Here is a 22829-nt window from a genome sequence, read left to right on the forward strand (position 1 = left end):
TTTTTTCTCTCTTTTGAATCCTTATTTTCTCTCTATCTCTCTTTACCCTAAATAGATCCTCTCTAATTAAATAAGTGATACAAATAGACTAATCATATTTGGGCCTTTCTTCATATATGAAGGGAGCCCAAACCCAATAAATCTCCCTCTCACAACTGTGTGGAGGAAATCGCCAAATCGACGATATCACAATAAATTTCCCAACAAATTTCCCTCTTGTTAATGCTTTCTTCCTCATATCATAACCATTATCATATGTATGAAATTTATCTAACTCCAACAACTTAGCATCCAAAACATCACGTATCCAATAATATCTCACATCAATGTGTTTGGACCTATTATGAAAAGTCACATTCTTACCAAGATGAATAGTGCTTTGACTATCAACAAATAACACATATTTGTCTTGAACAAAACCAAGTTCATGCAAATATTTCTTCAACCATAGTAACTCTTTGCATGCTTTGGTAATTGCAATGAACTCAGCCTCTATAGTAGACAATGTTACACATTTTTGCAATCTTGACTGTCAAGCCATAACTCCCCTTACAAATTTAATCATGTACCCCAAAGTGGATTTTCTTGAACCAATGTCTCCAGCCATATCAGAGTCAGAGTACCCCACTATGGTAGGCTTATCTCCTCCAAAATAAAGCCTCATAGAAGTAGTACCGCGAAGATACCTTAAAACCTATTTTACAACATTCCAATGCTAACTACCTAGACCAGACAAAAATCTACTGACTGTATTAACATCATGTTCTATATTTGGTCTTGTACACACCATTACATACATCAAACTACCCATAGTAGATGCATAAGAAACGCATTTCATATCAAACGCTTCTTCTTCATTTGAAGGACTTTGATTAGAACTCAACTTGAAATGAGTAGCGAGAGGAGTGCCTAGCGCCTTAAAACTTTCCATTTTGAATCTTTGCAGCACTCTTTCGATATAGTATTCTTGTGATATCCAAAGTTTCTTCTCTTTTCTATCACGCATGATTCTAATGCCATGTTTAGCTTCTCCCATGTATTTCATGGAAAATACTGCCCCAATTGCTTCTTTAACCTATTCTAGAATATGTTTAAATGCTCCTATGTATTTCATGTCAAACTCAAAATGGTTCTAATTAATGACATATTTACAAAAGGTGAGAAAATATCATTAAAATCAACACCATTTCTTTGATGGAAACCTTTCACTACTAATATGGCTTTATATCTTAGAGACTTAGAGTTGCTCTCATGTTTAACTCTATAAATCCATCTATTTTCCAAAGCCCTTTTGCCTTTAGGCAGCTTCACTAAATCATAAGGGTGATTACCATGAAATGATTTCATCTCATCATGCATTGCATCCATCCACTTTTGATTTTTATCACTTTCCATGGCCTCTTGAAAACACTCAGGTTCACCCTCATTAGTTAAGGTCACATACGCATCAGAATTATACCTTGTAAATGTTGTCTTTGCCTGTTATACCTCCTAAGTTGAACTTGAGATGATTATGGAGCTTCACCAAGATTCTCATCTTGTGATATATTGCTCTCCCCTTCACCATCATTAGTTGGAATATTTACCTCATCTCTAAGTTGTTGATCATCAATATAATCATATGGCTCACCATTGCGATCATCACCATAAAAAGCATCCAGATTATGACTAGGTAACCAAATTAGAACAACATTAGACAAACTGATATCTTTCTTGGGTGTAGCCTTCTCTACCTTATCAATGTCTTCAATAATTTGGTCTTTCATAAACACCACATTGTGGCTTCGAATAGGATTATTCCCTATAGGATCATATAACATGTAACCAACCTCATCTTGCCCATAACCCGATGAAGATACATTGTTTTGACTTTGTATCCAACATGGATCTTTCATCCTTTGAAATATGCATAAAATCCTTACAACCAAAGACTCTCAAATTATCATACTTGACATTCTTTGCAAACCAAAATTTGTCTAGAACTTCACTGTTTAAAGCAACAGTAGGAGTGCGATTAAGACATGCATTGTCGTGTAAAGTGCCTCGCCCCAATAATGATTAGGCAACTTAGCTTTAAAGAGCATACACCTTACTCCCTTAAATAGTGTTTGATTTATTCTCTATGCTAAACCATTCAATTGAGGAGTTTTAGGAGGAGTCTTTTCATATACAATACCATGCTGCTTGTAATAGGAATCAAATGGTCCATAATACTCTCCACCATTGTCTGAACGAACACATTTCAGCTTCTCGCATGTCTACCTCTCAACCAAAGCATTTAATTCTTTGAACTTTTCCAACACTTGGTGGTCGCATATCGAAAAATACGATTCTTCGTGATGGTCGCGGAAAAAAATTAGTTCGAATAGAGTCTCCACCGAACTTTATTTATCCCAATGAAGGAATAGGAAAATATCGATAAAACCTTTACAAAAATAGAATAATGGTCGTCGTAACCATATTCGGGTTCGGGAGTCGATTACGCAAGGGGAAGATATTAGCACCCCTTATGTCCGTTGTATTCAATGGGAACCTTTTAGTTTAATTTGTGATTTGAATGTTAGCCAATGTTGTTTGTTTTCCCTCAGAAGGGGAAAAGGGAGGTTTTTTATTAGTGTGTTTGCCAAGATCTCGCAATCTCGTGCCTACGTATCCTTATGGTGCAATAAGGAAATCAGAATGACAAGTACTCGAATGACTGAGTAAAACAACTCATATCGAAGTATTTAAGGAGAGGAATCGAAGACTCAAGACCATCCCCCTTATCGTATAGTTCATTCTGAAAATGATTTGATTAAGTTATATGTTTGTGGAAAAATGATAGTTGTTCGACTAACCGAGTAAGAGAACTCGTATTCGAACAACTGAGGAGAGAAGTTGAAGGCTCAATATCATCTCCCTTTTCATTTAGCTTATTATAAGAGTGTTTTGATTTAATCGGGTTTAGAAGTTTGTAGAGAAACGACGATTTTCTAACTGACTGAGTAAGAAAACTCGTATTCAAACAATCGAGGAGAGGAGTTAAAGGCTTAAAACTATCCCCCTTTTCATTTAGTTTATTATAAGAATGTTTTGATTTAATTATGCTTAAGCGGATTAGAAATGACAGTTATTTGACTAATCGAGTAAGAGAACTCATATTCAAACAATCGAGGAGAGAAGTTGAAGGCTCAAAGTCATCTCCCTTTTCATTTCGTTATTATGAAAATAATTTGATTTAATCTTGGTTTAAGGTTTGTAAAGAAACAACGATTTTCTAACTGACTGAATAAGAAAACTTGTATTCAATCAATCGAGGAGAACAGCTAAAGACTTAAAACCATCTTTATTACGTAATTGCAAAATTGATCTCAAATGCATAATTAAACCATGATTAGTAATGCATGATTAAGCAATTAAATAAAAATGAAATTGATTAAGTAAAATTTAATAAAATTAACTAATTAGGATAATAAAAAAATATCACAATTATTTGGTTAATTCAACCATTAACAATCTAACTCAATTATCAAATTTAATCAATTAGAATAAAAGGAACTAATTAAACTAAAAATAAAGGATGAAGTGCATACTTTGATAATGAGTTTTTTTTAAGGGAAAGCAAATGGGAGTGGTGATAGTGAAGAAAAATATTTAGGCCATTGGTTCTCATTCATGCAAAACTTCTTAACCTTATTATTTTTGTATATATAAAAACCAATATGAAATAAATAAATTAAGAAATGGAATTAAAAGAACAAAAAAAGAAAGCTTATAGGGGAAACCGCCCCTATTGTATCTAGTTCTCTTTGAGAGTGTTTTTTTAAAACATCATCAAAAACAAAAAATAGGCATTAAAGATCAAAGGTATACAAAACTTGTGATAGTACAAAATTGCAAATATTTCTAGCAATGGGATATACTGTAGAAACAACCAAAGAATGCAACCACACCAGAAAAACCTTACACCAGGACCAATTCGTTCCACTTAAAATCTTATCAATACATAAATGAACCAAAAATAATACTTGTTTAACCTTTTTTTTTTCAAAATTCACGGTTTTGGATTTATTGACATTCAATCTACATCCACATAGAAACAAACTAAAATGGTTTGGATTTAAAACCAAATAATTAAAACCAATCACACTATAATATATTTGTTTCAATACTAACCAAAACAATGGTAACACCCTCTGAAATAGCTAACAAATGATAACAAAAAGATTAGGAAAAAAAAGTGACAAAACGAATAAATTGTACCTCCTGCAGACTTCGTCGCCATCGTTGTTGAAAGAGGTTTAGTAGAAATTCAATATGTATTACCGTGTCGAATCATTGCTATGAAATGGAACCAACAACACCGCAACACTCATTGTATCATTGTCGAAACACACTTCACTAGTATGACCATGTTCACCAAGCTTTGTAAGCTTGCAGGGATTAATCATCAACACTACATGAACAGGAAGATCCTTCTACAACTCCTGTCAAAGAATCAATAAAAGCTGCAACTTAATATCGATGTTCCAAAAAAAACACATTTTATAATTTGCGCAGTTGTCGACGAGAATTTTTGTTGAGGTTCGAAGTGGGTAAATCGGCGGATGGTGGTTGATGAGAGATATTGGTGTGATTGGGTGGCGATTCACGGCGACCGGAGTTGAAGATCCAAGAGAGAGAGAAATGGAGTAACGACGAAAGCATGTGTTTTTCGCAAAGAATGGTAGCGGTTGTGATTGTAGATCGGAGAGGGGTCCGCGGTGGTTGGCGCTTAGAAGGAGGGTTGTTGTGTGTTATCGTGGATGAGGAAAGAAGGAGATGAACAATACTCCCTCCCCCTATTTTTCATTTTATTTTCCCTTCTTTAGTCAGCAGATAGAGTTTTTGAGTATATTGAGAGAAAATAGGTCTTCTCTCCATAGTGTACCGTGGCGTGGCCTCTTTTATTATCTTTTCCTTTTCTGTTTTTCAGCAGAAAGAGTGATCGAGGAGTCACGTGTGGTCTAGGAAAAAAGAGCCAACCTTTTTCTTTTCTTTTCTTTTTGTTTTTTCTGTTTTCGTCATGGAGAGAATGAGTGGTGAGAGATGATTAAGGGAGTTATTGGTGTGTTTAGACAGCCAAGAGAGAGAATCTTGAGTGCTAGCTGTAACGTGTGAGTTGTCAGTTTGCAAAAGGAATCCAATGCTCAAATATATTTTGTCTTGAAAACAATTGTTATTATTTATTATTAAGGAAAATATGCTCATCAAAAAATTCTACTCAATATTTCAAATTAAATAAATAAAAAATCTCTAATTACTTAATTTGAATATTTGAACAAAGAAATAAAATGACCGATTATAAAATAGAAGTCGGATATAAGTGTCGCATCGCGCGAAAAACCGGCGGGAAAAGAAAGAACAACAGAGCCGCCACCGTGCGTTATTTATCCCAAAAGAGGGAAAGGAAACGCTCGAAGTAAACCTAGGAAAGAACATGGTCTCGCGACCAAAGAGGATGAGTTCGGGAGTCGGTTATGCGAAGGGAAGGTGTTAGGCACCCTACGCATCCGTAGTACTCTACGGGATCCACGCACAAAAGGAAGGAAAATGGTTGCTATAACACTGCTCAAACACACACACACTGGCTGAAAGAAACGAAAGAGACTGACTGAAACTGACTCGGCAGGATGTCGCATCCTGGGCCTACTTAGTCTATCAGGCATAGACATCAGAGTCGGAGTAGTTCAGACTGGGGAAACGACACATGCTCGCTAGGATATCGTATCCTATGCATACATATCTTCTCGGACGAGAGAAGAATCAGAGCATTCGTAGCTCGGCTGACACGCACACAAACAAACAAGACACAGGCAAACGTGGAGCCCGACTGCCAATCACTGGACTTATGTCAGCATCCGAACCAAACACACGCACACTGGAACCCAAATGCCACTCGATGGACTTACATCGACTTCCAAGCACACAACAACACAACAAGTTAATAGGGAGTCGGGGACTCGAGCCTATAACTGTCAAACACACACAAACAGACAGACAACAAATGCTAAGGAGTACGAGGACTCGAGCCTAGCAAAGGTCAGACAACACACACAAAAAGAAGAAAAAGGCGCCCGGAGAGATCAGCTCAATCTCCTGCCTACATACTTCATCTGGTGTGAAGATCAGGGCGATGTAGTTCCCCTACGCAGGGACAAGGATCTAGCCTAACCAGATAACAGAGGGAGACACAACTCTAGGGAGACTACGACTCGAGCCTAGATGTTGTCATGCAAAGTCAACCCTAAGTTAAGGTTTCTAGCTAAATGGCACAAGGGCCAACCTATCTTAGACAAGGCTTGCACAGGAAGCAAGGGTCTCGATTGCAACTAGGGCAAGAGAAAGGGGAGGTCTCAATCGCAACGAGGGCGAGAGAAAGGAAAGATCTCAATCACACAGGGGTGAGAGAAAAGAGTTAGCGTTAGTGGTTAGTCAAACTCGGCAAGACATTGCGTCTCGTGCCTACGTATCTCATCTGAACATGAGAATCAGAGTTGCCGTAGTTCGGCCGAACAGTCCTAAGCATGGCTCACACAAGGGTTAAGCCACACAGACTTGACTTGCACAGGAAGCAAGTCAAGCACAACCTACCTTGCACAAGGGCAAGTCTAAGCTAAACCTAAAGAGGCAAAGCAAACAGGCAATCACAATCACAAGAAGCACACTCTATATGCATACAAGAGGCTCAAGCAAAAGGTTAGGCACTAGGGCCAACTGGAATGGGGTAAGTGTTGCTCTTAACCTTGCCATTGAGGGACTAAGGTGAAGCAGATGAAAGGAGATGAGGGGTGTGCCTCATTGCTTCTATCCCTAATCAGGGAGAGCATCAAATAATAGAAAGTGGGGGAGCTCAGAAAGATTGAACTCTTTCCCCATTTAAACTGACTCAACTGTGCAATTGCACAAGATCTTGGGTTTTTATCTGAAGTGCATCAACACAGTGGTGTGAGCGAGACAGAAGACACACTGAATAGTGGGGGATAGATTGCATATCCCTACCTTCCACCAATTGCCTCTTCACTTAGGAGGTCTTTGACTCTGTACAGGGACAAAGTAAACATACACAGGCATTGCCTCTTAAGGAGGACTTCAGACAGTTTGCCCGGTCAAATAACAGACCGGGTCTCCAGACTACATGAAGAAGAAATGTTTATACCTCAAAGCAATTGCTAAAAAGCAAAGCAAGCAACTAAAGCAACTAAAGTGTACATGATATGTAATCAAAACCAATCACATTTGTACGATCTCAATGGCAATGGTGCTCAACCTGAAACAGGAACTCAATAGTAAGTCCAAAGGACCACTAGGGCTAGCCTAGGGTCAAAGATGAAAGAAAAAGTCAAGGCAGCAAGGAAAAGTCAACTCAAAGTCAAAGTCAACCAATTAGAAAGCAATCACAATTGGGCCCACATTCAAATCATGCATTTATATCATTTTATGCACAAAGGGATACAAATCATGGCAAAGAAAGCATACAAAAAGTCAACAGCATGACTTCATTCAAAAGTCAACTCAAGCAATCTCAAAAATCATGAAATAAATCACATTCAATCCTAACATCTAACATGGCATGCATGTAAAATTTCATGGCATTTGAATGAGAGGAAGGCAGTCAATTAAAATCATGAAGTCAACACCATTTCAAGTAAGCATAATGAAAGTCAACAAGCATGGGTCAACTTCAAAAAATCATATCAAATTGAAAACAGAAGAGAAATGAATGAGATTAACACCAATGCAAAGCTTGAGATGTCTAGTTATCACATATGAAATTTCATGGTCATACAATATGATTTGAGAATTTCACAAAAGATTTGGCAATGCATAGCACAAAAAGTCAACAAATGACCAAGCATGGAAGAAAATTCACAATCAAATGGAAAACAGCAAGATAAATTCCAAGAAAATTCATACACAAACTAGACATATGATGGATGATTCATGCAAAATTTGGGGTCAATTGGATAAGTGGAAGCATGTGAACAAAAATTGGGAAAATACATGATCATGGTATAGCACCAAATGTAACACATAACTTCAGAAAATCATAACTCTCAATCCACAAATGATAAATGCACAAACTTTATAACAAAATGAAGGTCAATGTGTCTAGTTTCACCACAAAAAATTTCAGGCTCATTGGATACAACATGACAATTTCACAATTGAAATGGCAAAGGGTATCATTTATGCACACATGTTGGGAAAATAATTACCATTTAAAATCCAGCCACTGAAAAATAATTAAAATTCACAATAAAATAGAGGACACATTCATGAACATGAGGAAAAAATTTCATAATTTTTGGATGAAATTTGAATTAAAAATGAATTATTGAAGTTGGATGAATATTTGAACAAAGCATAGACAAATGACATGAACTAATGGTCAAACAAGGAAGTCAGCATGGCAATTGTGTAATTTTGGACTCACTAATCTAAACTCTGCGTTTTGGCAAGGCAAAACGAAATGTTCTGATTGGCTCCCAGTCAATAGAACAGTACATGCGCCAATGGAACCTCATATTTTCTGAGTTTCTAAAACCCTAGGGTTTAAGCATGGTTTGGCAACTTCAAACTTCATGGCTCATGGACAAACCTCAAACAACACGATGCAACATCAAGAAACAAACATGGCCATGCAACATCAATCATCATGCAGTATTAACCAACAACAACAAAACATTAACCATGGAAAATCTGGGCATATTAAGATAGCAAAACAGCAGCAGGGTTTCTTAAGGGTTTATGCAGCTGGGCATCATGAACATCAACCTCATCCGACCAAACAAACAGACAACAGCATGGTATTAACAGCATGGTATTAACATTTGGTTCACCAACATCATTATCAATTGAAATTCCAGCAAACCAACAACTAACATGGCAATGGTAGTGTTCATACAACAAAACAGCCAACAGCATGTAAGATCAATCATGGCACGAAACATCATCATTGGGCATACAATAACCAACATTAGAACAGGCATACTCATGGAGAAGTCTGGGGAGAGTTCTGTTCTATGGTTTTAAAAACAACAGCAGACAACCAACATCATCATGTAATCATCATGCAAACATTAAGGTGGTAGCATTGTTATTCATGACATGAACAACAAAACAAACACAAACAGGAAAAGTTATGGGCATGGTTTCCTAGACTGCAGCAAGTAATCATCATCCAAGTTCATCACCAAATCAAGCAAAACAAACAACAGCACATAGCAGCATAGCATTTGGCAATGTGTAGCAGCAGGCAATCAACAGCATACAGCACAATCGAATGGATTTTTAGGACAATGTTCATAAGGCTCAAAACAGCAGGGCAAGCTTCATCATTCAACTTCATCATCATGAACAACAAACATAAACCAACATCAAAAGTCAAACATGGTCATGACATTCTATCCCCATGCAACATTTGAGAACAACTAAACAGCAACAAACATGGGATTTTTCTGGTGCAGGGTAATGTTTAACAGCAGCAGTAAGGTTTTAGCAGCAATGGTTTGAAATTTGGTTCACCAACATCATCATCAATCGAAATTTCAACAATATACAACTAATCATGGCATTGGTAATGTTCATGCTGCAACCCAAACAACAGCATACAACATGTCTCACATGGATTTCCTGGGATATTCATGGGGTTTCAAACAGCAGGGCACTATCTTCATGTTCATTAACAAATAAAAATCAAACAACAACCTGGATACCACATGATAATATACTCCTGATGCTTATACAACATATAACACACAGCAACCAAAACATATGAGCTGGATTTCTGGAAACAGTATGAGGGTTTCAAAACAGCAGCATGCCTTCATCAATAATATGCAGAATCAACAAGAATCAACATGCCCAGAAATCAACCATACGCATATCAATAGCTTCATCAAACTGAATACAAACATCACATAGCAATGGTTTTCATGAAATCATAACCATGTGAGCAAATCGATGGGAAATAGGTTTGGAGGCAAAAATAAAAACTCAGATTTCTCCCTCATGAGAGCACCATTTTGAATGAAACAAATTGCATAGAAACCAGCATACAAAGACCTACTTAACACATGGCATGGATTGGAGAATGAAGATAGTGGAAAACTTACTTGTTTTTGAAGCAAAATGTGAAGCAGAGCTGCTTTGATGGTTACAAGCTCAAACAGATGAAACCCTTAGTTTGGAATGATGGCTGGAGGGTAGCTTGAAGCTCAGCAACTCTTGGAAACCCCAAACCGAAAATTACCATTGTTGGATTCATGGAAGTTCAGACCTTGAAATGCTATTCCAGTTAGTATCTTATGCTTAGAAATGACTCTTAATGGTGGTTAGATGATGGAAACATGAAGGAATGTTCAAGTTGTTTGGAGATTTCGAGCAAAAATTGCCAAAGGCCAAAAATGCAAAAGTGAGAGAGTGAGCTTTTCTGGTTGGTGGCTGCTGAGTCTAGGGTTCATTTGTGACAGAAAAATGCTTATAATGGTCTGTTTAACATCCTTTAATCAAATGGTAAGTTGGTTTATGCTAAATGATTCAATTTGCAACTTTTGCTAATTGTGCACAAGTGAAATGGAGGGTGTGTTTGACTGCACGATTTTGGGCTGGAAAGGCTGCAGAAGGACATTCCAATTGCTGCTTGTGGTCTGCACAGAAAATGCTGTACCTTGCTTTTACTTAATGACCAATTGTACAATTTGCCAACTTTGAATTTTTGTCCAAAATGGTAGTGTAATGGTGTTATGAACATGCTTTTAAGCTTGGAACAAATCACAAATGACATATGAAACATCTCCCAATTGGCCAATTGGTGAAAAAAGTCTTAATTCAAAAAGTCAAAGTTTGGTCAAACTTTGATTTTAAATGCAAAAAGTCCAAAAATGCCATTTTGATTGGTAGGGTTTTAGGTCATGAAATTTATATTTTTGGAAAGAGGATGAAAAATGTGGTTTGTAGGAAAAACCCCACCAAATTTGGCCTTATGGTTTGAGAGATATGGCTTGTTGAAGTTCAACAATTGGTGAAAATGATTTGATCATATCTTGACAACCACACATGGGATTTGAGAGTTCTTGGACTTTTTGAAAATGGGAGAACAAGATCTTCAACTTTCATGTTGGGCAAAAATTCATTTGGAGCTTGTATCATGATGTAAGTTTAAGATCAAGAAGTTTCCATTTTTGGCAGTTGAAATTACAGGTCCACTTGCTATTTCTGGAAAATTTCTGATTTGACTTGATTTTCTTCCATGATGAGGTTTGACATGATAGATGAGGCTTATACAAGCATGAATGAGCTCCTTCAAATCAATTCTATCCATCAAATCATTGATTAAATCAACTGTTGACCAAGTTTGACTTTTCTAGGGTTTTGGATGATTGGAGCACTTCTGATGAATTCCAAACCCTAATTCCTTGAGGACTTGACTTCAAATGATGTCATAAGATGTATGAACTCTTGATTATTGATCATGGTGCCCAAATTCCACAAGAATGGCCACCATCCACTGCTTTGACTGATTGTTGACTTTCTAGGGTTTTTGCCTGGCTATGCATTGACTGCTGACCTCTGAGCCTTCCACCCTTGACTTGAACACTTCAAAAAGACCCCCAAGGCATGTGAACTTGTTGGACAAACCCTAGGGCTCTGATTCCTTGAGAAATACCTTTGCTTGATTGATGGACTGATCTCCTGATCAGTTTGACCTAATTCTTGCTTGCTTGCTCTTGAGGCAACTGGGGACAATGCAAATGCTATGCGATGGATCATGATATGCTATGACTTAATATGAGATGGTATGCACAATGATAGGTGCAAATTTGAGGTGCTACAGCTGCCCCTATTCAATCAGCTGGGAACCCGAACGGATGATAACAGTGGCTGTCAGACTTTCAGGGTAAACAGGGATTGAATACCAAAGAACCGTAGAAATTTGCACCGACTGGATATAATACAAGAATGCCTGTCAGGATCGGCAAAGAAACAGTCTTGAAAGAACAGTCCGTCTGGAACGGAAAAGAAATCGGCCTGAACACCGAAACAGAAAACGTCGACCTGGATACCAAAATAAATGGTAACACAGGGATAACCATGGCTTGAGCGCCGCAAGTCAGTTTGAATACTGAGCATCGGGATACGAGAGATTTGATGTCGATCTGAAACAACGGAAATTGGCCTGGATGCCACTTCGGTCTGAACACCGGAAGATTGGCCTGAGTGCCAAAGCGTGAATTGGTTTGTGTTCCAAAACACTCAACATCCTGAAGAGGGCTAGAAAAGCAGTCTTGTTAAAGGATGGACATTCGATTCTACAAGAGATACGAATCTTACTCGACTGGGGAGGACGACTTCGACCCAAGAGCGCATGAGACATATTATCTATAGCTGTCAAAACGTAGATAATAAACCTCGCATGGAAGATTATCCATAACCGGGTTGTAGGTTGTTAAATGGATAACGACCGAAAACATCCTGAAGAGAGCAAAGGCAAACTTGTTAAAGGATGAACATCCGATTCCACAGGGAATACGAATCTTACTCTGCTGGTGATAACAATCAAAAGATTGACCAAAGAGCGCATGAGATATATTATCTATAGCCGTCAGAACGTAGATAATAACCTCGCATGGAAGATTATCCATAACCGGTTTGTAGGTTGTTAAATGGATAAACGACCGAAAACATCCTGAAGAGAGCAAAGGCAAACTTGTTAAAGGATGAACATCCGATTCCGTGGGGAATACGAATCTTACTCTGCTGGTGATAACAATCGAAGGATTGACCAAAGAGTGCATGAGATATATTATCTATAGCCGTCAGAACGTAGATAATAAACTCGCATGGAAGATTATCCATAACCGGGTTGTAGGTTGTTAGATGGATAAACGACCGAAAACATCCTGAAGAGAGCAAAGGCAAACTTGTTAAAGGATGAACATCCGATTCCAAAGGGAATACGAATCTTACTCTGCTGGTGATAACAATCGAAAGATTGACCAAAGAGCGCATGAGACATATTAACTATAGCCGTCAGAACGTAGATAATAACCTCGCATGGAAGATTATCCATAACCGGGTTGTAGGTTGTTAGATGGATAACGACCGAAAAGAAAGGCATCGGTACCAGGACTAGGTATGCAAAGATGACCAATCCAAAGAGGATAAAGTTGCTTACTCGGAGCAAGTATCCAAAAAGAAGGTGAAGACCCAATGGGGACAATACTGCTTGATCAAGGCAAGTATCCAGAGGGGAAAGAATATCAATACTGCAAACTTGGTACTGATAACTGCAAAGAGGGGATTACATCTACCGGTTTGTAGGCAGAAAACCACGGAAAAGTAACCAGTCATCATCGGGATGAGCACAAAGGGTTAACTTCAACAAGGGGAGGCATGTGGGATTTTACAACTACCAGCTAGTGGGTAGAAAACCACGACGATAGGACTTACAACTACCGGTTTGTAGGTAGAGGCCAACAAACAATATCCGCCAGGGGATGAAAGTGGGATTTTACAACTACCGGCTAGTGGGTAGAAAACCACAAAGATAGGACTTACAGCTACCGGTTTGTAGGTAGAGGCCAATGGAAAAGTAACCAGTCATCATCGGGATGAGCACAAAGGGTTAACTCCACCAAGGGGATGAAAGTGGGATTTTACAACTACCAGCTAGTGGGTAGAAAACCACAAAGATAGGACTTACAGCTACCGGTTTGTAGGTAGAGGCCAAAAATTCCGCTGAGGGTGAAATGAATGAGTGCCGGTTAGTAAGCGACTATTCATTTATGCCCCAGGGAAGCACAAGAGACAGTCAACGGGTAGCCAATTTAGGATTGATCCAAAAAGGCAGACTGAAACAAGACTCATCCTAATGAGGAAAGAACTCAATAGGGAAAACCCATCCCGTTAGGGAGGGAACGGAAGCAACCGTCATCCACGAGGATGTATCTCAGTGGGGAAATGGCAGGAAAGGATTGACACTTTCTGCTTAAGGGGTTGGCTCTACATGGAGAGATCGGACACACCCATATTTGCTTGAGGAAAATCTACTGGAGAGATTTGTATTACCAAATAGCAGAATGCAATCAACAGATACACGGCAACAGCTGCAACATGAGTACCTGAATGTTATGATTATGCATGTATGCATTATACCTAAAATGTATGATGAATGTTGACAAACAGACATGTTCAACACGCAGGTCCAGGAATCAACCGTCCGGAGAGAAAACCAAAGCCACCAGAGAGCAAAGAAAATCCACTGGGGACTGGGAACACTCATCCTGCAGGGGAGGAAGAGCCATAAGAGGCTTCCGGAGGGATCGTCAGTCGCCACCGGATAAAAGAGTTCAACATATAGGCGGATGCGCCACAACAACTTGTGCTGAAGATCAGAGATACCAAGAAGCAGCCAGATCTCTGATGAGAAATACAAAAGCATTGATAAAGCTCCTTACGCGAACAACTCCACTGAGGGATCTATCTGAGGGAATGCTGGATTACGGGGATGTCGATCCTCCAAATACTGAATCTTCCAAGAAAAGCACCCATGCTGGGGGGAGATGAAGACTGCTCTGCTGGAGAGGCGAAAGTTGAAGTCTTCAGTAAACACTCTGCTAGGGGAGCTGCCCCACAATAATGTCCGAAACAACAAACTTGTTGGGGATGCCCCACGATAGGGCTCAAACAGCACTCTACTGGGGATGCCCCATAATAGAGCTAACAGGGATTTGGAGGAAGAATCTGTACTGCCGTGAACATGAAGGTGAATAACTTCAAACGACACTGCATCGGGCAACTTCACTGAGGAGAGACCATACGAGGTTCTGCAGGACAAAGATACAGTCATGCTCGAGATACGAACAATTGTCTTACCTGTCGGTAATCATACCACCCCCGGGAGAGCACTGTGGGTCTCCTAAGTATTCTTCCATCATTGTGAATGTTCACTTTGTTTAAGAACAATTTTGTGAAAAATTTGTTTATTTTGAAAACAATGATACTTTATCAATTAAAACATGCAAAACGTTTGTTGAGTTGAAAACAAATAAGAGTGCAAATAATTGGATAAAAGCTCAAATTGACGTGATGGAATGGTAGTCTGCAAAGGGCGAGACTCCATAGATCTGTACAAATTTGAAATCGGTGATGTATATTGGAGAGGGCTACATTGAACATAATGACCTTTCCTCTACCATTCTGAATTTTCGATGTATTCAAAGCTTCAGTCGACGACGAATCGAGAATCCCTGACGGATGACAGATGTACAGCACAGTCTTGTCAAGATGCAGTTACTTGCCAAATCCCTAATTTTTGCCTAGATTGCCCCAGTGTGAGGTGTTCAATCTAGCGGGATGCAAATTCCTTTTTTCGATGTCTCTAACTTTTGCCTGGATTGCCCTTTCGGGTTTTCAATCCACCGAGACGCTCCTTTTTGCCTAAGTCGCCCTTTGGGGTGTTCGACTTAGCGAGCTGTTTGCTTCTTTTTTTTTGTTCTAGGCGAAGTATTTCTTGACTGCATCAGAATTCACAGGACGAGTGAACTTCTTTATCTATTGTAGTAAGTGTTAGAACACTGCCTGAAAAGGCTCTCTTGACAACATATGGACTTTCATAGCTTGGAGTTCACTTGCCCCTGGAATCGGGCACGAAAGACAAGACTTTCTTGAGCACAAGGTCCCTCGGAACACACGAGGCTTGACCTTCTTGTTGAATGCTTTTTTACTCTCTGCTGATATGACTGACCATGACACATGGCAATTGATCTCTTCTTTTCGATCGAATTCAGCATCAGCCAACTTGGGACTTTGAGGGTGCTATCTTTCTTGTGTTTTTTTCTTTTGATTTTGCTTTCTTTTGATTTTGCACCCTCTCTTTCTTTTTTCTTTCTCTTTTTTTTTGATAATGCCCCAGTTGGCTGTTCTGCTGATTCTCGAGATGCAGCTGAGTGATCTTCTTTTCTTGCTCAAGAAGTCGGGAAATCTCGTTAGGAATCCCTTCAACATCATCTTCGTCCGCTTCGAATACAGGGAATTCAAAATTGGGAGATGACGTCCGATCACTATGTTCAATGGGTTTAAGAAACAACCTGCATAATGATTTTGAGTATAAAAAAAAAAAAAAAAAAAAGCACTTTGAAAATCAAACAAGACAATCGTTATGCAGATGAAAAGATTGCTTTTATTCTTGTTTTTTAAGGTTTTTTGTGATCACCAATTTCATGCAAAAGTGAAAAAGGAAAACAATTGGAAAAACAAATGTTTAACATGAGTTTATTTGAATGAAAATATCATTGCACAAAATGTTGCCAACAATGCCATCACTTCTCCTTTTGGCATGGGAGAAGGGTTTTTAAACAAAGTGATTATTACAAAGACTTATGAACAACTGTAGGAACGCCCACAGTGACCCAATTGCGATAGATCCCACCAGGGATGACAACTGTCAATATCTTTTGCATCGGCAGCTTCTGATTTTGAACAACCCTCTTGAAAACCTCAGAAGAACAAACACCGACAGCCCGGGACTTGTTACCTTCAAGCTCGATTAGCACTGGGACCTAAGTCCTCCAGGATAAGAATACCTGACCTCACCAGATCTTGAACCTTCATCTTCAGCTGAAAGCAACTGTCCACATCATGACCAGGAGCACCCGAGTGATACACACAATGCTGTTCAGGCCTATACCACCACCGAGGGTTGACGGGTATGGGCGGCGGGTCTCTAGGAGTGATCAAGTTCCGCTCTATCAGAGTGGGATACAGTTCGGCGTAGGACATGGGGATTGGATCAAAAATGATCTTCTTCCTCTCATTACTTGTACCAGCTTGATTATCAATGGGAGGCTGGTAAGCCTGCTGCTGAGGATGACGTTGTGGAGTCTGATACTGCTGAGTTGGTCTTCTCTGTTGTTGCAGAGTTTGATTTGCTGGGATAGTCACAGCAGCAACTTGCCGATACTGTCCTCTGTTTGCACTCCTCCGACGGTGCACAGCATTTGTTTCATTCTCTCCCCTTTTGGGTGCCCCAGAGTATAGCTTCTTAGAATTGGAAGAGTTTGAAGAGCCAGGATCTTGTATCCTCCCTGCTTTGATAAGGCTCTCAGTTCTTTCTCCACAGACGACAACATCTGAAAAGCTACTGAACGGGCAACTTCCCAAACGATCCATGAACACACCTTGCAAGGTTCCAATGAACATGTCAGTCAGTTCTCTCTCCAGCATCGGAGGTTGCACTCTGGCGGCCAGCTCACGCCACCTCTGGGCATACTCTTTGAAGCTCTCCTTATCTTTCTGATACAAGCTCTGTAACTGAGTTCGGCTCGGCGCCATGTCCATGTTGTGTTTGTATTGCCTTAGGAAGGCCTCACCCAAATCTTTCCAGCTTCTGACTGATTCTCGCTTCAGATCCATGTACCAATCCAAAGATGCCCCAGATAGGCTATCTTGGAAAAAGTACATCCACATCTTTTCATCGTCAGTGTAAGCAGAGATCTTCCTGAAGTAAGCCTGCACGTGGGTGCGAGGACAGGAGGTACCATTGTACTTGTCGAAAGAGGGTGCTTTGAACTTGTAGGGGATTTTTAACCCTTCCACTAGACCCATGTCGGTCACATCAAACCCAAGGGAGTTCTGGCATTCCATGGCTCGGATTTTCTCAGCAAGAGCATCCACTTTTCTATCCCTCTCTTCGGTTTTCACAACATCATAGTCCTCACTGAGGAGAGTAAACGTGTCCTCTTGTTGGTTGACAAACGGAGCTGGATGACGAATCGGAGCCCGGGTAGCTCTGACATTGACCTCTGCAGCAAGAGGCTGTCCATTGATTCTTATACCCTCAAGTTCATCCCCGACGGCGTAGTCGTTAGTGGGAGCAGCAACATGGATAGTCTCATGAGCGGGTGCAGCAACAGGCGAAGCACGGTTGGATGTTGGAATCACAACTTCCTGTCTCTGGGCTAAGGCACGCAGCTCCTCTTGCCCCTGAACAAACCCTTGCATCATGTTCATGAACTGGGCCATGTTCGCCCTCATCTCAGCTAGCTCTGCCTGAACCTGATCCATACCTCTCTGTTGGTTGAGCCTGATTGAATACCGGTGTGGTCTTTGATCGGCTGTCCTGTCTCACAAAGGAACCGGAGTGAGAAGGCAGCACAAGAACACCTGTTATGCAAATGATGCATGAAGTGTTTATGCATATGCTTGTTTTTATATCAAAGGGACCCAAGGGTTTTATTTGCAAACTTTGAAATATTTAAGCATTTTGATCATATATGAGAATATCTCATCAGATATATCAGGTGAAAAAATTTTCCCGGTTTTTTCATATTTTGAAAATTTTTGCAAATAAACTCCTTTGAGTTCCTCGAAAATTTTCTTTTTTTCTTTTGATGATATGGATGCAGATGAATGCATGAATGCATGAATGCGACAAACACGCTCAAGGAGCAAGCAAAGCACGCCAAACAAAGGTCGTGGGAAAGCTCATTGTATCCCTAATATCAATCATCCATTTTGGTGGATTTAGGTTTTCACCTTATCGACACCCAAGTTCCATTGATATTAACGGTACATGAACCGGCTCAAACATCCTTAATATCAACCAGCCGCTTTGATGGATTTTAGGTTTTACACCTGATCCGGGATCCATTGATATTAACAATGTTTGAACGACTCAACCACGAATCACGGGTTTGTTGAGAGTCACGAGCATGGAGTCTCGGTTAAGAACCACCCAAAGGGAGTGTACTAGGGTTTAAACCTGCCAGACATGTTCTATCAGAGGTTCCCATAGTCATCGTTCCATCTTTCGAATATTATCGGAGGAACGAATACTCGTATTCCAAGAATATTCTCAAGAGAAACTCTCATGAGTGTAGCATCGCGTGACAATCGCATCAGAACTGACATCTGAACGACCTCCGCACTACGGTCCTAAAAATAGGCCAAGATGGGTTTGGTAAACTAAGGTCCTTGGCTTCTGCGGCACATGATTGAAAGAATAATGCCTAACCACAAATAACTTGTGTGACATTATTAGTTCAACATGGCCTCCACCAAGTGAATGGACTCGCAAGTCAACTGGCTAAGGACTACTCCACACCAGTCGACAAGACTATGCCATTCTCCTATCCTAGAGTGCACTCGAGTTCGGGTATAGAACTCATCTCACAAAGGAAAACAGACAACCAGCCAGGCAGAATGAATAACGAATATGAATGCAAACATAAATGCACACAATCAATGCAAACAATAAAGGTACATATATACAACGAATGCAACAAATACAAACAGCAATAAAGCAACCAAAACCCTAATCCTAGAGAGCGCTAGGAGAGACTCGCTCAGGGAAGATGGACCAGCATAGGTCAACTTACCTGCATCCCCAGCAGAGTCGCCAGCTGTCGCATCGCGCGAAAAACCGGCGGGAAAAGAAAGAACAACAGAGCCGCCACCGTGCGTTATTTATCCCAAAAGAGGGAAAGGAAACGCTCGAAGTAAACCTAGGAAAGAACATGGTCTCGCGACCAAAGAGGATGAGTTCGGGAGTCGGTTATGCGAAGGGAAGGTGTTAGGCACCCTACGCATCCGTAGTACTCTACGGGATCCACGCACAAAAGGAAGGAAAATGGTTGCTATAACACTGCTCAAACACACACACACTGGCTGAAAGAAACGAAAGAGACTGACTGAAACTGACTCGGCAGGATGTCGCATCCTGGGCCTACTTAGTCTATCAGGCATAGACATCAGAGTCGGAGTAGTTCAGACTGGGGAAACGACACATGCTCGCTAGGATATCGTATCCTATGCATACATATCTTCTCGGACGAGAGAAGAATCAGAGCATTCGTAGCTCGGCTGACACGCACACAAACAAACAAGACACAGGCAAACGTGGAGCCCGACTGCCAATCACTGGACTTATGTCAGCATCCGAACCAAACACACGCACACTGGAACCCAAATGCCACTCGATGGACTTACATCGACTTCCAAGCACACAACAACACAACAAGTTAATAGGGAGTCGGGGACTCGAGCCTATAACTGTCAAACACACACAAACAGACAGACAGCAAATGCTAAGGAGTACGAGGACTCGAGCCTAGCAAAGGTCAGACAACACACACAAAAAGAAAGAAAAAGGCGCCCGGAGAGATCAGCTCAATCTCCTGCCTACATACTTCATCTGGTGTGAAGATCAGGGCGATGTAGTTCCCCTACGCAGGGACAAGGATCTAGCCTAACCAGATAACAGAGGGAGACACAACTCTAGGGAGACTACGACTCGAGCCTAGATGTTGTCATGCAAAGTCAACCCTAAGTTAAGGTTTCTAGCTAAATGGCACAAGGGCCAACCTATCTTAGACAAGGCTTGCACAGGAAGCAAGGGTCTCGATTGCAACTAGGGCAAGAGAAAGGGGAGGTCTCAATCGCAACGAGGGCGAGAGAAAGGAAAGATCTCAATCACACAGGGGTGAGAGAAAAGAGTTAGCGTTAGTGGTTAGTCAAACTCGGCAAGACATTGCGTCTCGTGCCTACGTATCTCATCTGAACATGAGAATCAGAGTTGCCGTAGTTCGGCCGAACAGTCCTAAGCATGGCTCACACAAGGGTTAAGCCACACAGACTTGACTTGCACAGGAAGCAAGTCAAGCACAACCTACCTTGCACAAGGGCAAGTCTAAGCTAAACCTAAAGAGGCAAAGCAAACAGGCAATCACAATCACAAGAAGCACACTCTATATGCATACAAGAGGCTCAAGCAAAAGGTTAGGCACTAGGGCCAACTGGAATGGGGTAAGTGTTGCTCTTAACCTTGCCATTGAGGGACTAAGGTGAAGCAGATGAAAGGAGATGAGGGGTGTGCCTCATTGCTTCTATCCCTAATCAGGGAGAGCATCAAATAATAGAAAGTGGGGGAGCTCAGAAAGATGGAACTCTTTCCCCATTTAAACTGACTCAACTGTGCAATTGCACAAGATCTTGGGTTTTTATCTGAAGTGCATCAACACAGTGGTGTGAGCGAGACAGAAGACACACTGAATAGTGGGGGATAGATTGCATATCCCTACCTTCCACCAATTGCCTCTTCACTTAGGAGGTCTTTGACTCTGTACAGGGACAAAGTAAACATACACAGGCATTGCCTCTTAAGGAGGACTTCAGACAGTTTGCCCGGTCAAATAACAGACCGGGTCTCCAGACTACATGAAGAAGAAATGTTTATACCTCAAAGCAATTGCTAAAAAGCAAAGCAAGCAACTAAAGCAACTAAAGTGTACATGATATGTAATCAAAACCAATCACATTTGTACGATCTCAATGGCAATGGTGCTCAACCTGAAACAGGAACTCAATAGTAAGTCCAAAGGACCACTAGGGCTAGCCTAGGGTCAAAGATGAAAGAAAAAGTCAAGGCAGCAAGGAAAAGTCAACTCAAAGTCAAAGTCAACCAATTAGAAAGCAATCACAATTGGGCCCACATTCAAATCATGCATTTATATCATTTTATGCACAAAGGGATACAAATCATGGCAAAGAAAGCATACAAAAAGTCAACAGCATGACTTCATTCAAAAGTCAACTCAAGCAATCTCAAAAATCATGAAATAAATCACATTCAATCCTAACATCTAACATGGCATGCATGTAAAATTTCATGGCATTTGAATGAGAGGAAGGCAGTCAATTAAAATCATGAAGTCAACACCATTTCAAGTAAGCATAATGAAAGTCAACAAGCATGGGTCAACTTCAAAAAATCATATCAAATTGAAAACAGAAGAGAAATGAATGAGATTAACACCAATGCAAAGCTTGAGATGTCTAGTTATCACATATGAAATTTCATGGTCATAAAATATGATTTGAGAATTTCACAAAAGATTTGGCAATGCATAGCACAAAAAGTCAACAAATGACCAAGCATGGAAGAAAATTCACAATCAAATGGAAAACAGCAAGATAAATTCCAAGAAAATTCATACACAAACTAGACATATGATGGATGATTCATGCAAAATTTGGGGTCAATTGGATAAGTGGAAGCATGTGAACAAAAATTGGGAAAATACATGATCATGGTATAGCACCAAATGTAACACATAACTTCAGAAAATCATAACTCTCAATCCACAAATGATAAATGCACAAACTTTATAACAAAATGAAGGTCAATGTGTCTAGTTTCACCACAAAAAATTTCAGGCTCATTGGATACAACATGACAATTTCACAATTGAAATGGCAAAGGGTATCATTTATGCACACATGTTGGGAAAATAATTACCATTTAAAATCCAGCCACTGAAAAATTAATTAAAATTCACAATAAAATAGAGGACACATTCATGAACATGAGGAAAAAATTCATAATTTTTGGATGAAATTTGAATTAAAAATGAATTATTGAAGTTGGATGAATATTTGAACAAAGCATAGACAAATGACATGAACTAATGGTCAAACAAGGAAGTCAGCATGGCAATTGTGTAATTTTGGACTCACTAATCTAAACTCTGCGTTTTGGCAAGGCAAAACGAAATGTTCTGATTGGCTCCCAGCCAATAGAACAGTACATGCGCCAATGGAACCTCATATTTTCTGAGTTTCTAAAACCCTAGGGTTTAAGCATGGTTTGGCAACTTCAAACTTCATGGCTCATGGACAAACCTCAAACAACACGATGCAACATCAAGAAACAAACATGGCCATGCAACATCAATCATCATGCAGTATTAACCAACAACAACAAAACATTAACCATGGAAAATCTGGGCATATTAAGATAGCAAAACAGC

General features: G+C 40.1%; 1 protein-coding gene across 1 annotated transcript; it reads right to left on the reverse strand.

Annotated features, from left to right (window-relative positions):
* Positions 1 to 16326: 16326 nt before the first annotated feature.
* LOC127088119 (uncharacterized) lies at positions 16327 to 22382 on the reverse strand. The gene is made up of 2 exons (XM_051029031.1): positions 21259 to 22382; positions 16327 to 18142 (listed from the first exon to the last, which is right to left on the reverse strand). The coding sequence occupies exon 2, from the start codon at positions 18085 to 18087 to the stop codon at positions 16561 to 16563; it is 1527 nt and encodes a 508-aa protein (XP_050884988.1). The 5' UTR covers positions 18088 to 18142; positions 21259 to 22382; the 3' UTR covers positions 16327 to 16560.
* Positions 22383 to 22829: the final 447 nt, after the last annotated feature.

This window comes from Lathyrus oleraceus, chromosome 5 (genome assembly GCF_024323335.1).
Source record: "Lathyrus oleraceus cultivar Zhongwan6 chromosome 5, CAAS_Psat_ZW6_1.0, whole genome shotgun sequence".
Taxonomy (NCBI): Eukaryota; Viridiplantae; Streptophyta; class Magnoliopsida; order Fabales; family Fabaceae; genus Lathyrus; species Lathyrus oleraceus.